Here is a 15063-nt window from a genome sequence, read left to right as displayed (position 1 = left end):
AAAGAGTGAGTGAGAGTGTGAGAGAGAGCGAGAGAGTGAGAGCGAGCGAGAGACTGAGAGTGAGCTCTCACTCTCACTCTCTCACACTCTCTCACTCTGTCTCTTGCTCATCGCTGTCTCTCACTCGTTCTCTCTCACTCGTTCTCGTTCTCTCTCACTCATTCTCTCTCACTCGTTCTCTCTCTCACTCCTCTCACTCTCTCTCCTCTCTCACTCTCACTCTCACTCTCACCCACTCCCTCACTCTCTCTCACCCACTCCTCACTCTCTCTCACCCACTCCCTCACCTCTCACCCACTCCCTCACTCTCTCTCACCCACTCCCTCACTCTCTCTCACCCACTCCTCACTCTCTCTCACCCACTCCCTCACTCTCTCTCACCCACTCCCTCACTCTCACTGTCTCAGACCTTCACCCTATCTCACTCTCACTCTCTCACGCTGTCTCTCTCGCTCTCGTGCACTCTCTCTCAATCTCTCCCTCTCTCCCACTCTCCCAATCTCCTGCTCTCCCGCTCTCTCTCTCTGTGTCTCTCTCGCTCTCTCGCACTCTCACTCGCGCTCAAGAGAGAGAGAGAGTGAGAGTGATGGAGAGAGAGAGGGAGGGGAGTGAGAGTGATGGAGGGAGTGAGAGAAGAGGTTAGAGAGCGAGTGCGAGAGAGCGAGAGCAAGAGAGAACGAGAGAGAGATCGAGAGAGAGAGCTCTCACACTCACTCACTCTGTCTCTCCCTCTCTCCCTCTCTCCCTCTCTCCCTCTCTCCTCTCTCCTCTCTCACTCTCTCACTCTCTCACTCTCTCACTCTCTCACTCTCTCACTCTCTCACTCTCTCTCTCTCTCTCTCTCTCTCTCTCTCTCTCTCTCTCTCTCTCTCTCTCTCTCACTCTCTCTCTCTCTCTCACTCTCTCTCTCTCTCGCTCGCTCTCTCCCTCACTCCCTCAATCTCTCTCCCTCTCTCCCTCTCTCCCTCTCTCCCTCTCTCCCTCTCTCCCTCTCTCCCTCTCTCCCTCTCTCCCTCTCTCCCTCTCTCCCTCTCTCCCTCTCTCCCTCTCTCCCTCTCTCCCTCTCTCCCTCTCTCCCTCTCTCCCTCTCTCCCTCTCTCCCTCTCTCCCTCCCCCTCTCTCCCCCCTCTCTCCCCCCTCTCTCCCCCTCTCTCCCCCTCTCTCCCCTCTCTCCCCTCTCTCCCCTCTCTCCCTCTCTCCCCCTCTCTCCTCCCCTCTCTCCCCCCCTCTCCCCCTCCCCTCCCCCTCCCCCCCTCCCCCCCTCCCCCCCTCTCCCCCTCCCCCCCCTCCCCCCCTCCCCCCCTCCCCCCCTCCCCCCCTCCCCCCCTCTCCCCCTCTCCCCCTCTCCCCCTCTCCCCCTCTCCCCCTCTCCCCCTCTCCCCCTCTCCCCCTCTCCCCCTCTCCCCCTCCCTCCCTCCCTCCCTCCCTGTCTATCTCCCGCTGTCTCACTCCCTGTCTATCTCCCGCTGTCTCACTCTCTCACTCTGTCTCTTGCTCTCTCGCGTTCTCTCAGTTCTCTCTCGCTCTAGCTCTCACTCTCGCTCTCTCACTCACTCTCTCTAGCTCTCTCACTCTCGCTCTCACTCTCTCTTGAGAGTGAGATAGTGAGAAAGTGAGTGAGAGTGAGAGAGATTGAGAGAGAGAGAGCAAGAGCGATTCAGAGCGAGCTCTGTCTCTCGCTCTGTCTCTCGCTCTCTGCTCTCGCTCTCACGCTCTGTCGCTGTCTCACTCTCTCACTCTCACTATGTCGCTCTCTCTCTCTCTCTCTCTTGCACTCTCTCTCTCCCTCTCTTCCTCTATTCTCCTCTCCTGCTCTCTCTCTCTGTCTCTCTCCCTCTGTCTCTCTCCCTCTGTCTCTCTCCCTCTGTCTCTCTCCCTCTGTCTCTCTCCCTCTGTCTCTCGCTCTCAGTCTCTCTCTCACTCTCGCTCTGTCGCTGTCTCACTGTCACTCACTATGTCGCTCTCTCGCTCTCTCACGCTCTCTCTCGTGCTCTCTCTCGCTCTGTCTCGCGCACTCTCTCACTCCCTCTCTCAATCTCTCCCCCTGTCCCGCTCTCTCTCCCTGTCTCTCGCTCTGTCTCTCTCGCTCTCATTCTCGCTCTCTTTCACACTCTGTCGCTGTCTCACTCTCTCACTCTCACTCTGCGCCCCTTGCTCTCGCTCTCGCTCTCTCACTCTATCTAGCTCTCTCTAGTTCTCTCACTCCCTCGCTCGCTCTCTCTCCCTCGCTCACTCTCACTCTCTCATTCTCTTGAGAGTGAGAGAGAGTGATTGAGTGAGAGAGAGAGAGAGTGAGTGAGAGAGAATGAGTGAGAGAGAGCGACAGAGTGACAGAGAGTGGGGCAGTGACAGAGCGAGAGAGAGCAAGCGAGAGATTGAGTGCAAGTGAGTGAGAGTGAGAGAGAGGGAGTGAGTGAGTGAGCGAGTAAGTGGGAGTGAGAGCGAGTGAGAGAGCGAGAGAGCTCTCACTCTGTCTATCTCCCTCGCTCTCCCTCGCTGTCACTCCCTCACTCTCGCACCCACTCCAACTCTCATTCTCTCACACTCTCTCTCTCTCACTCTCTCACTCTCACACTCTCTCTCACTGTCTCTCCCTCTCTCCCTCTCTATCACTCTCTCTCTCATTCTCTGTCTCACTCTTTCTCACACTCTCTTACTCTCTCTCACTCTCTCACTCTCTCACTCTCTCTCACTCTCTCTCACTCTCTCTCTCTCTCACTCTCTCTCACTCTCTCTCACTCTCTCTCACTCTCTCTCACTCTCACTCTCTCTCACTCTCTCTCACTCTCACTCTCTCAGACTCTCACTCTCTCGCGCTCTCTTGCGCCCTCTCGCTTTCTCTTGCTCTCTCGCGCACTCTCTCCTGCTCTCCCCCTCTCCTGCTCTCCCGTTCTCTCTCTCTCTGTCTCTCAGGCTCTGTCGCTGTCTCACTCTCTCACTCTCACTCACTCTTTCGCTCTCTCTCTTGCTCTCTCGCTCCGTCTCTCGCTCGATCTCTCACTCTCTCGCTCTGCCTCTCGCTCTGTCTCTTGCTCTCTCGCGTTCTCTCACGTGCTCTCGCTCTCTGGCTCTCTCTCGTTCTCTCTCGCTCTCTCTAGCTCTCTCACTCGCTTTGCAAGAGTGAGAGTGATTGAGGGTGAGAGTGAGAGAGTGTAAGAGAGTGAGTGAGAGCGAGAGAGTGAGAGACAGAGTGAGATAAAGCGAGTCAGAGAGACAGTGAGAGCGAGAGAGAGACAGAGTGTGATAGAGAGTGAGAGAGAATGAGAGCTCTCACTCTCGCTCTCTCGCTCTGTCTCACTCTCACTCTCCCTCTCTCTCTCCCTCTCTCTCTCTCTGTCTCTCTCTCACTCTCTCTCTCTCACTCTCTCTCTCCCTCGCTCTCTCCCTCACTCCCTCAATCTCACTCTCTCGGACCCTCTCTCCCTCTCTCCCTCTCTCCCTCTCTCCCTCTCTCCCTCTCTCCCTCTCTCCCTCTCTCCCTCTCTCCCTCTCTCCCTCTCTCCCTCTCTCCCTCTCTCCCTCTCTCCCTCTCTCCCTCTCTCCCTCTCCCTCTCTCCCTCTCTCCCTCTCTCCCTCTCTCCCTCTCCCCTCTCTCCCTCTCTCCCTCTCTCCCTCTCTCCCTCTCTCCCTCTCTCCCTCTCTCCATCTGTCGCTCTCTCTCACGCTCGCTGTCACTCTCTCACGCTCTGTCACTCTCTCGCTCTCGCTCTCTCGCTCTCGCTCTCTCTCGCTGTCTCTCTCTCGCTGTCTCACTCTCTCACTCAGTCTCTCACTCACTCTGTTGCTCTCTCGCTCGCTCCCTCGCTCTCTCGCTCATTCTCTAGCTCTCTCGCTCTCTCACACCCTCTCACTCACACTCTTGCTCTCTCTCGCTCTCTCGCTCTCTCACTGACTCTCTGACTCTCTCTCCCTCTCTCACTCACTATATAAAGTAATTTTGCCACAAGTAATAAACTATATTAGAAGATTGACATTCAGGTCAGAGGGTATTTACGACACAAGTTAGGAGGTAAACAGTATAATGCTACTGGTGCTTCATACTTGACGAAGTCCGGGTGGTGACAGGGAGCTCAGTAATCTCACCGTCTGGGCAAGAAGCTGGTTCCCATCCTAACAGTCCTTGTCCTAATGCCTTGTACCTGTTGTCTGATTGACAGTTCCTCCCAACCCACGGAGTTCCTCAGGCAGATTGAGTGTTCCAGATTCAGCTGTCATTTACAATGTCGGCCTTCATAAGAGCAAGCATGGAACACCAAGCCTTTATAAGGCTTTGGTCAGAGTTCAAAGGATCAATTTAATGTCAGAGAAATGTATACGATATACATCCTGAAATGCTTTTTCTTCGCAAAACATCCAGGAAAACAGAGAAGTGCCCCAAGGAATGAACAACAGTTAAACATGGGAACCCCAAAGTCGACCCCCCAAGCTCCCCACTCTCGTGCGTAAGCGGCAGCAAGGCAACGATACCCCCTCCCCCCGGAATAAAAAGCGCACCTGCTACCGAGCACAAGCATGAGCTAAACGATAGCAAAGACACAGACCTTGCAGTCACCCCTAAGACAATTGCAATTCATCCGGCATTCGGCAACCCGCAGATTCTCTATCTCCCCCATTTTCACAGCGAGCAGGAAACATAACAACAACTCGCTGGTTTACCATGTTAAAAAGTCCGTTTCCTCACTTTTCACAAGCTCTGTGCCTGAAGATCGCAAAGATAATAGACAATAGGTGCAGGAGTAGGCCATTCGGCCCTTCAAGCCAGCACCGCCATTCACCGTGATCATGGCTGATCATCCACTATCAGTATCCAGTTTCTGCCTTATCCCCATAACCTTTGATTCCACTGTCTTTAAGAGCTCTATCCATCTCTTTTTTGAAAGCATCCAGAGACTTGGACTCCACAGCCTTCTGGGGCAGAGCATTCCATATATCCACCACTCTGTGTGAAAAAGTTTTTCCTCAACTCCGTTCTAAATGGCCTACCCCAATTCTTAAACTGTGGCCTCTGGTTCTGGACTCACCCATCAGCGGGAACATGCTTCCTGCCTCCAGTGTGTCCAATCCCTTAATAATCTTATATGTTTCAATAAGATCCCCTCTCAGCCTTCTAAATTCCAGAGTATACAAGCCCAGTCGCTCCAATATTTCGACGTTTTTCAGTCCCGCCATCCCGGGAATTAACCTTGTGAACCTACACTGCACTCCCTCAATAGCAAGAATGTCCTTCCTCAAATTTGGAGACCAAAACTGCACACAGTACTCCAGGTGTGGTCTCACCAGGGCCCTGTGCAGCTGCAGAAGGACCTCTTTGCTGTTATATTCAATTCCCCTTGTTATGAAGGCCAGCATGCCATTAGCTTTTTTCACTGCCTGCTGTACTTGCATGCTTGCTTTCAGTGACTGATGTACAAGAACACCTAGATCTCGTTGTGCTTCCCCTTTTCCGAACTTGACTCCATTTAGATAATAATCTGCCTTCTCATTCTTACCACCAAAGTGGATAACCTCAGATTTATCCACATTAAACTGCATCTGCCATGCATCTGCCCACTCACCCAGCCTGTCCAAGTCACCCTGCATTCTCATAACATCCTCCTCACATTTCACACTGCCTCCCAGCTTTGTGTCATTGGCAAATTTGCTAATGTTACTTTTAATTCCCTCATCTAAATCATTAATATATATTGTAAACAGCTGCAGTCCCAGCACTGAACCCTGCAGTACCCCACTGGTCACCGCCTGCCATTCCGAAAGGGACCTGTTAATCGCTACTTTTTGTTTTCTGTCAGCCAGCCAATTTTCAATCCATGTCAGTACTCTGCCCCCAATACCATGTGTCCTAATTTTGCCCAGTAATCTCCTATGTGGGACTTTATCAAAGGCTTTCTGAAAGTCCATCCACTGGCTCTCCCTTGTCCATTTTTATAGTTACATCCTCAAAAAATTCCAGAAGATTAGTCAAGCACGATTTCCCCCTCGTAAGTCCATGCTGACTTGGACCAATCCTGTTACTGCTATCCAGATGTGTCGCAATTCCATCTTTTATAATTGACTCCAGCATCTTTCCCACCACTGACGTCAGGCTAACCGGTCTATAATTTCCTCTTTTCTCTCTTCCTCCCTTCTTGAAGAGAGGGACAACATTAGCCACCCTCCAATCCACAGGAACTGATCCTGAATCTATAGAACATTGGAAAATGATTACCAATGTGTCCACAATTTCTAAAGTCACCTCCTTAAGTACCCTGGGATGAAGACCATCAGGTCCCGGGGACCTATCAGCCTTCAGACCCAACAGCCCATCCAACACCATTTCCTGCCCAATATAAATTCCCTTCAATTCATCCATTACCCTAGGTCCTTTGGCCACTATTATATCTGGGAGATTGTTTATATCTTCCCTAGTGAAGACAGATCCAAAGTACCTGTTCAACTCATCTGCCATTTTCTTGTTCCCCATAATAAATTCACCTGCTTCTGTCTTCAAGGGCCCAATTTTGGTCTTAACTATTTTTTTCCTTTTCACATACCTGAAGAAGCTTTTACTATCCTCCTTTATATTCTTGGCTAGTTTACCTTCGTACCTCATTTTTTCTCCGTGTATTGCCTTTTTAGTTACCTTCTGTTGCTCTTTAAAAGTTTGCCAATCCTCCGGCTTCCCACTCGTCTTTGCTATGTTATACTTCTCTTTTATTTTTATACTGTCCATTACTTCCCTTGTCAGCCACGGCCTCCCCTTACTCCCCTTAGGTTCCTTCTTCCTCCTTGGAATGAACTGATCCTGCACCTTCCGCATTATTCCCAGAAACACTTGCCATTGTTGTTCCACTGTCATCCCTGCTAGGGTATTGTTCCATTGAACTTTGGCCAGCTCCTCCCTCATAGCACCATAGTTCCCTTTGTTCAACTGTAATACTGACACTTCCAAGTTTCCCTTCTCCCTCTCAAATTGTAGATTAAAACTTATCATATTATGGTCACTATAAGGGTATAGTCACAACAAGAGGAATAGATAGAGTGGATAGCCAGCGCCTCTTCCCCAGGGCACCACTGCTCAATACAAGAGGACATGGCTTTAAGGTAAGGGGTGGGAAGTTCAAGGGGGATATCAGAGGAAGGTTTTTTACTCAGAGAGTGGTTGGTGCGTGGAATGCACTGCCTGAGTCAGTGGTGGAGGCAGATACACTAGTGAAGTTTAAGAGACTACTAGACAGGTATATGGAGGAACTTAAGGTGGGGGCTTATATGGGAGGCAGGGTTTGAGGGTCGGCACAACATTGTGGGCCGAAGGGCCTGTACTGTGCTGTACTGTTCTATGTTCTACTACCTCCTAATGGCTCTTTTACCTCGAGGTCCCTGATCAAATCCGGTTCATTGCACAACACTAAATCTAGAATTGTGTTCTCTCTGGTAGGCTCCAGTACAAGCTGTTCTAAGAATCCATCTCGGAGGGTCTCCACAAACTCCCTTTCTTGGGGTCCAGCACCAACCTGATTCCTCCAGTCTACCTGCATGTTGAAGTCCCCCATAACACCTTTGCGACATGCCAATCAATTTTAATTCTTGATTCAACTTACACCCTACATCCAGTCTACTGTTTTGGGGCCTGTAGATAACTCCCATTAGGGTCTTTCTACCCTTAGAATTTCTCAGTTCTATCCACACTGACTCTACGTCTCCTGATTCTATGTCCCCCCTCGCAAGGGACTGAATATCATTCCTCACCAACAGAGCCACCCCACCCCCTCTGCCCATCAGTCTGTCCTTTCGATAGGACCTATAACCTTGAATATTCATTTCCCAGGCCCTGTCCACTTGAAGCCACGTCTCTGTTATTCCCACAACATCATACTTACCAATTTCCAACTGTGCCTCAAACTCATCTACTTTATTTCTTATACTCCGTGCATTCATATACAATACTTTTAATTCATTACTCCCCTCACCTCCCATATCAATTCCTATATCACTTGGCCATACTGTACGATCCCTTCTTGAGCTTTCTGCTCTGTTGATTCTGCTGTCTTTCTTAACTTTTCTTATTCTCACTTTCCCTTTGTCTCCATCCTTATATTTCCAGTTCATCCCCTCCCCCCCACTACTTAGTTTAAACACACCCGTGTTGCAGAGGCAAACCTGCCTGCCAGAATGCTGGTGCCCCGCTTATTAAGGTGCAACCCGTCCCCTTTGTACAATTCATCCTTACCCCGAAACATACCCCAGTGGTCCAAGAATGTAAATCCTTGCTTCCTGCACCAGTTCCTCAGCCACACATTCAGATCCATTATCTCCCTGTTCTTGACCACTCCAGCACGGGGAACTGGAAGCAAACCGGAGATAACCACCCTGGAAGTCCTGCTTTTCAGCCTTCTTCCGAGTTCTCTGAAGTCACGCTGTAGAATGTCTTTCCTCTTCTCCCCCACGTCATCTGTGCCGACATGCACCACCACTTCTGGATGTTCACCTTCACTCTTGAGGATTCCCTGCACCCGGTCCGTGACATCCTGGATCCCAGCACCAGGGAGGCAACACACCATCCTTAAATCTCGCCTGTTGCCACAGAAACCCCTTTCTGTACCTCTCACTATGGAGTCCCCTACTACCACGGCTCTGCCTGACGTCTGTCTCCTCGGCTTTGCCTCAGCGCCAATTGTTGACTCGCAGACCCGTCCGCCTCTCAGACTGGCACTGTCTTCTGTCCCGACAGCTTCCAAGAGGGAGAACCTGTTTACGAGAGGCACATCTCCCGGGGTCTCCTGTACTTCAAGCATCCTTTCCTTGATCATCGTCGAGCTCCTACTCTCTTCCTGTATCCTGGGTGTAACGACCTCACTGTGGGTCCTGTCCAGAAAACCCTCCTTCTCCCGGATTAACCTGACATCATCCAGTTGCCTCTCCGGTGCTGCAACACGGTCCCTCAGAAGCTGAATCTGGACACATTTTCCGCAGGTGTAAGATCCAGAGGCACCATCAGTGTCCCTGACCTCCCACATCATGCACGCAGCACACTGAATCAGCCTAGCGGTCATCTCTTCTCCACTTCTCACCCTGTCCAACTGTGGCGTAGTCTCCTCTCTCAGCCTCCTCGCCGAAGACTCCTGAGCCAAAGACTCACACTTTTCTCACAAGGCACTTCCCTCGACAAGGCCGTTCCCCTAGAGCGAGCCTTGCTGATATTAGCTGATAATTTCAGTAATTAGCTTCACCTGCCTCGCCTCCTCCTCCGACCTCGAAGGTCTGGTTAGCTAGCTGCTTATGACCGGTTTTTTAAATCAGCTGCTCCTTCTCAGCCAGTCCCCGCACTCGCTCCTTCACCTGCCTCTCCTCCTCCGACCTCGAAGGTCTGGTTAGCTAGCTGCTTATGACCGGTTTTTTAAATCAGCTGCTCCTTCTCAGCCAGTCCCCGCACTCGCTCCTTCACCTGCCTCGCCTCCTCCGACCTCGAAGGTCTGGTTAGCTAGCTGCTTATGACCGGTTTTTTAAATCAGCTGCTCCTTCTCAGCCAGTCCCCGCACTCGCTCCTTCACCTGCCTCGCCTCCTCCGACCTCAAAGGTCTGGTTAGCTTGGGTCTCGAGTCTTCGGGCCCACAGCAGAAGGTTTGCCAGCCTCTCCCATGACACACAAGTCTCCTGCCGTGACACCAACCCTCGATCCGCCCGTCTCCAGAGTCCCGAGATCTTTGGCTTCCAAACACTAGGCCACCTCTCAGGCCGAACCCTTGGCGTGCCGAACGTCGGCCAGTCCTGAAACCCCGAGAACGGGTCCCGTTCCCGCAAAGAACCGAAGTCTGTGTGTAACTCCACGTCAGGGTCTTCAAGAGAACCTTGAAAGGGAAAAATGGAGATGTTAAAGATGGAAATAGGGCTGTTTCCGAAGATGCAAGCAAAGGAGATGCCGTTTAGTGCCATCTTAACTCTGCCTCCAACTTCCACGAGCAGTTTTAGACCCTTTATCTAAGATGGAATGTACTGGCATTGGAGATAGTCCAGAGGAGATGTACAAGACCAATCCTGGGGATGAAAGGGATAACGTGAGGTCTGTTTGATGGCTCTGGGCCTGTACTCACTGGAGTTTAGAAGAATGGAGGGTGGGGATCTCATTGAAACCTATTGAATGTTGAAAGGCCTTGATAGAGTGGATGTGGAGAGAATACTTCCTATAGTGGGGAGTCCAGGACCAGAGGCGCAGCCTCAGACTAGAGAACGGCCATTTAGAACAGGGATGAGGAGGAATTTCCTTCACCAGAGGGACGTGAATCTGTGGAATTCATTGCCACAGACAGATGCTGCGGCCAAATCATTGGGTGAATTTAAAGCGGAGGTTGATAGGTTTTTGATTAGGGTGTCAAAGGTTATGAGGAGAAGGCAGGAGAATGGGGTTGAGAGGGATAATAAAGCAGCCGTGATGGAATGGGCTGGGTGAATGGCCTAATTCTGCTCCTTTGTCTTATGGTTTTATCTATAATGTTGTGTCTTCTCGAACCTGGGTCCACAGTTTCTCAGAAAGAACTCTGGTCATGGAGTCGTTTACCAATGAAACATCAAATTCAGAGTAACAATTATTTCATTCTCCTTTACACTTGTGTACTGGAAATGACATTAAAGACTAGAATCTTACAAAATATTTGTTCACATCATCATTCGATGAACTTCAGCCACTAAATTTGTGCTAGCTATCAGTCACACAGTTACACTAATCCCATTTCATTCTCCCCATGTTCCCATCAACTTCCCCCAGTTTCTGCCCCCTCACCCACCCACAAGAGGCAACTTACCCGAGTTGAGCATCTTTGGGGTATGAGAGCAAACCGAAGCATCCTCAGTTACTGTGGCTTCAGCCTGTCTATCCCTCTGTAAACCTCCTCATTATTTCAGTTACCAAGCTGCTGATCTCACAGTGATGTGAATTGAATTTCCTTTGATGTTAACCATTGTGAAGTCACTTGTGACATCTCGCCCTGATGGTCACAGTATTGCTTGGTTAAGCTCACCACCGCTACTGGGGCACAGGCTGCTGACTAGAATCCTCTCTCCTGGGATAGTTTTTCACATTGTCCCCAGGTGCAGTCCACCTTCTCCTTCCTCTCCCAGGGCTGAGGTCTCTGAAGCTTCTGTGGGTGTGTCTGGAGCTCTGTGTTTTTACGGGATGGGATTGCCAGTCCCATGTCGAATCCTCCTCCTCCTCTCGCAGCCGGACTTGGCACCATGACAATAAAGTGATTAGTTCTGTCTGAACAGCATTATATTTGTTTATCACAAGTTCATTGAATGATGATGTGAACAAATATTTTGTAAGATTCTAGTCTTTAATGTCATTTCCAGTACACAAGTGTAAAGGAGAATGAAATAATTGTTACTCTGAATTTGATGTCGTACAGAAAAAAGTACAAGATAAAGGACAATAATAATAAAACACATGAAGTATAAATTTATGAGGGTTATAGATAGGGTTTTTCCACTGAGGTTGGGTGAGACTACAACCAGAGTTCGTGGGTTAAGGGTGAAAGGGGAAATGTTAAAGGAGAACTTGAGGGGAAACAACTTCACTCAGAGGGTCATGAGAGTGTGGAATGAGCTGCCAGCACAAGTGGTGCATGCGAGCTCGATTTCAACATTTAAGAAAAATTTGGATAGGGATATGGATGGTTGGGGTATGGAGGGCTATGGTCCTGGTGAAGGTTGATGGGAGTAGGCAGTTTAAATATTTTGGCATGGACTAGATGGGCCAAAGAGCCTGTTTCTGTGCTGTACTTTCCTATGACCCTATAGCTCAAGTACACTAATTGTATGTCCATAAAGTGACGTTCGGCACAGGAGTGTCTGTGATTCTGACAGGAAGTGATAAAATAGTGGTGGTTGGGGTGTGAAGGGGTGGGTTAGTGGGTGGAGGTGATCAGCCTCACTGCCTGGAGAAAGTCACTGTTTTTGAGTCTGGTGGTCCTGGCGTAGCCTCACCAGATGCTACATAGCCTCCCTGATGGGAGTGGGACAAACAGTCCATGAGCAGGGTGGGTGGGATCCTTCATGATGTTACTGGCCTTTCTGGCACCAAAAAAAGACCAGCTTTTCACTACATCCTGGTACAGGTGTTAATAATAAAACCTATTCCTATTCCCTCCACAGTGTCGTGGCCTTCCGGAAATCCAACAAGGTGGGCGTCTTCATCAGGGTGGTCCCGCAGAGCGAGAGCGGTGATGTCAACATCAGCTTCAAGCTGCGGTACGACTTCAGGAACCCAGCGGGAGCCATCCGGCCGGCTGATGAAACTGAACTGAGCGCAGAGGTCATCTGGCTGACCCAGCACGTCGACCTCAGGCTGGGACCCCTGGCCGCCTGAGCTTGGGACCATCCACCGCCCCCCCCCCCACACCAGCAACGGGGTGTCTCTTTACTGGGGCTGGGGCAGAGGGAGCCGAAAGGGTCAGGGAAACTCACCTATCCAGTAGAAAGTGTGGAGGTGGCACCTAGAGATGCCACACAAGCCTCTCTTGCTGTTGGTGGGGTGGATGCAGTGATCGAGGTTCTTTATGAATCAAGCAGCGTACGTAGGGACGGTAAATCGCAAACATGGGATTCTGCAGTTGCTGGAAATGCAGAGCAGCACACACAAAATACTGGAGGAACTCAGCAAGTCAGGCCGTATCTGTAGAAAAGAATAAACAGTTAATATTTCGGACTGAAACCCTTCATCAGGACTGTAAAGGAAGGGGGCAGTAATCAGAATGCTTCCCTTTCTCACCAGTCTTCTATCCTGGGTCAGTCTTTGAAGTTGGCCCCAGGTGTAGCCCATCTTAATCTTCTAGGCGAAGATCTTTCCTCTCGCAGGGATGAGGTCTTTAGAGCTTCTGTTGGCGTTTCTGTAGCTCTGGGTTTTAACGGGAGAGAGTTGCTGGCCCCATCCTCAACCCCCATCCTTTTCCAGCCGGGCTTGGAACTGTTCATAGTGGATTTAACATTTTTCTCCCTTACCCTTTATCTTGGCATCTTCCACCTTTCTTTCCAGTCCTGATGAAGGGTCTCAGCCCAAAATATCGACTGTTTATTCCTCTCCATAGATGCTGCCTGGCCTGCTGAGTTCCTCCGGCATTTCGTGTATGGGTTGCCCAGGATTTCCAGCACCTGCAGGATCTTATGCTTTTCTTCAGCTGCAAGGTTTTGGACAAACTTGGTTTAAAATGCCATGTCTCTGGGTGAGTTTGAACAAGACATTGAAAGCTTCACGTGATGAGCAATCTGCTGGAGGAACTCAGTGGGGTCGAGCAGCATCTGTGTGAGGGGGTGGCAGATGTCCACATTTCAGGTCAGGATCTTGCTTTGGGAAAATTCCTCTTTCTCTTCTCTACCCCACCCCGACAGAAACTGATCAAACTTCTGAGTTCTTCTGACAGATTGTGTGTGTTGCTACAGAATCCGGCATCTGTAGGCTCCTGTGCCTTCACTGCCACTCAGTACCATGATGCACAGACCCCTGATGTTCCTGGCCAAGAGACGGTTGTGGATTCCGGAATGCACCCTTCTTGCCCTCTGTGATAACCCCCTTCCGAGGGATTGCCAGATTCCCTCTCTGGCCCCACTGAGAGACAGCAACAAGGAACGTTTTCCCCCACGGACAGCAAGAATTCCTCCTCCCGTTGCTCAACACTACTCTCCTCTCCCTGCCCCAGAGCTGCAGATGCTGGAAAGATCCAGAGCAGCACACACAACATACTGGAGGAACTCAGCAGGTTAGGCAGCAACTTTGGAGAGCAATAAACAGTCGGTGTTTCGGGCCAAAGGGTCTCGAAAGATTAGCTTTGTTTTTATCATGTACATCAAAATATTGAGATGTGACTGATCTGCCTCACTCCACGCTTCTCGATGTCAGACCCCTCGCCTTGTAACAATCTTCCTCATGCATTAGCATAGTCACTACTTCCTCCACCCCCAGTGGTCAGAAATCCTGCAGCTGGCACATGAAAAGCCTGGACGAAAAAGCTCTTTGGCCCTTCATTGACTTCCTGCATTATAAGCCTGGCTTCCACTGCCGCCCCCAGGTTTTTCACTCTCTTTGCCCTTTGTCTCCGAGTATGTGGCTATCTGTAACCCATTGCAGCTCCCTGTGTACTGTCACCTGAAACCCCTTGTGACTCCCTGCACACCCGACTGTCTGTAACCTCTTGTGCTGGCTCCCTGTGTACGTGGCCGCCTGTTACCCCTTGTGACTCCCTGCACACGTGGCCGCCTGTTACCCCTTGTGACTCCCTGCACACGCGGCTGCCTGTAACTCTTGATGTGGCTCCCTGCGTACGAGGTTGCCTGCAACCCCTGGATATGGCTCCCTGTGTATGTGGCTGCCTGTAAACACTTGTGGCTCCCTGTGTACACGGCTGTCTATAACCCCTTGTGGCTCCCTGCGTACAAGGTTGCCTGTAACCTCTTGATATGGCTCACTGTGTATGTTGCCACCTGTAAACACTCGTGGCTGCCTATAAACACTTGTGGCTCCCTGCGTACGAGGTTACATGTAGCCCCTTGATATGGCTCCTGTGTACCTGGCAGCCTGTAAACGCTTGTGGCTCCCTGCACACACGGCTGCCTGTAACTCCTTGATATGGCTCCCTGCATACGAGGTTGCCTGTAAACACTTGTGTTGGCTCCCTGTGTTTGTGGTTGCCTGAAACCACAGTGCTATAACACTTGATGTTCCAGTGTATTAATGTGTAACTTATATCAATTAAACAATAAACAAATTGAAATTTCCCTGCCTGGCATGTTGGGTCTTGATCTGTTGTCATAGCTGGAACATGGAAGAGTGAAGTACAGGGAAAGGACCTTCACCCCACGATGTCTTTGGTGACCATGAAGCTGATCTGCTCTGCCTGCCCGCCCGTGATCCATGTCCCACCATCCCCATGTCAGTCTAACACTCTCTTCCATACCACTCCAGCCACCCTCCACTCTGTTTTAATAAAGAGATCCCCACTCATCTTTAAGCTTTACCTCCCTCCTCAAATGTAAGCCTAATAATATTTGACATTTCTACATCAGAAAAATGATCTTGCTGTCTGCCCGATTTGTATCTCT

The 15063-nt window shown here is 50.4% G+C and overlaps 1 protein-coding gene across 1 annotated transcript in view; it reads left to right on the top strand.

Moving 5' to 3' along the window:
* The window catches only part of dctn4 (dynactin 4), a 66580-nt gene extending 51841 nt beyond the window's left edge, over positions 1 to 14739 (top strand). Inside the window, exons 13-14 of the mRNA XM_072264630.1 lie at positions 9489 to 9597; positions 12041 to 14739. Of these exons, the coding sequence (XP_072120731.1) occupies positions 9489 to 9597; positions 12041 to 12337 (406 nt within the window). The 3' untranslated portion in view covers positions 12338 to 14739. The remainder of the gene's footprint in view (positions 1 to 9488; positions 9598 to 12040) is intronic.
* Positions 14740 to 15063: the final 324 nt, after the last annotated feature.

This window comes from Mobula birostris, chromosome 7, assembly GCF_030028105.1.
Source record: "Mobula birostris isolate sMobBir1 chromosome 7, sMobBir1.hap1, whole genome shotgun sequence".
In the NCBI taxonomy this organism is placed as follows: domain Eukaryota; kingdom Metazoa; phylum Chordata; class Chondrichthyes; order Myliobatiformes; family Myliobatidae; genus Mobula; species Mobula birostris.
This window is presented reverse-complemented; position numbering and strand designations above follow the sequence as displayed.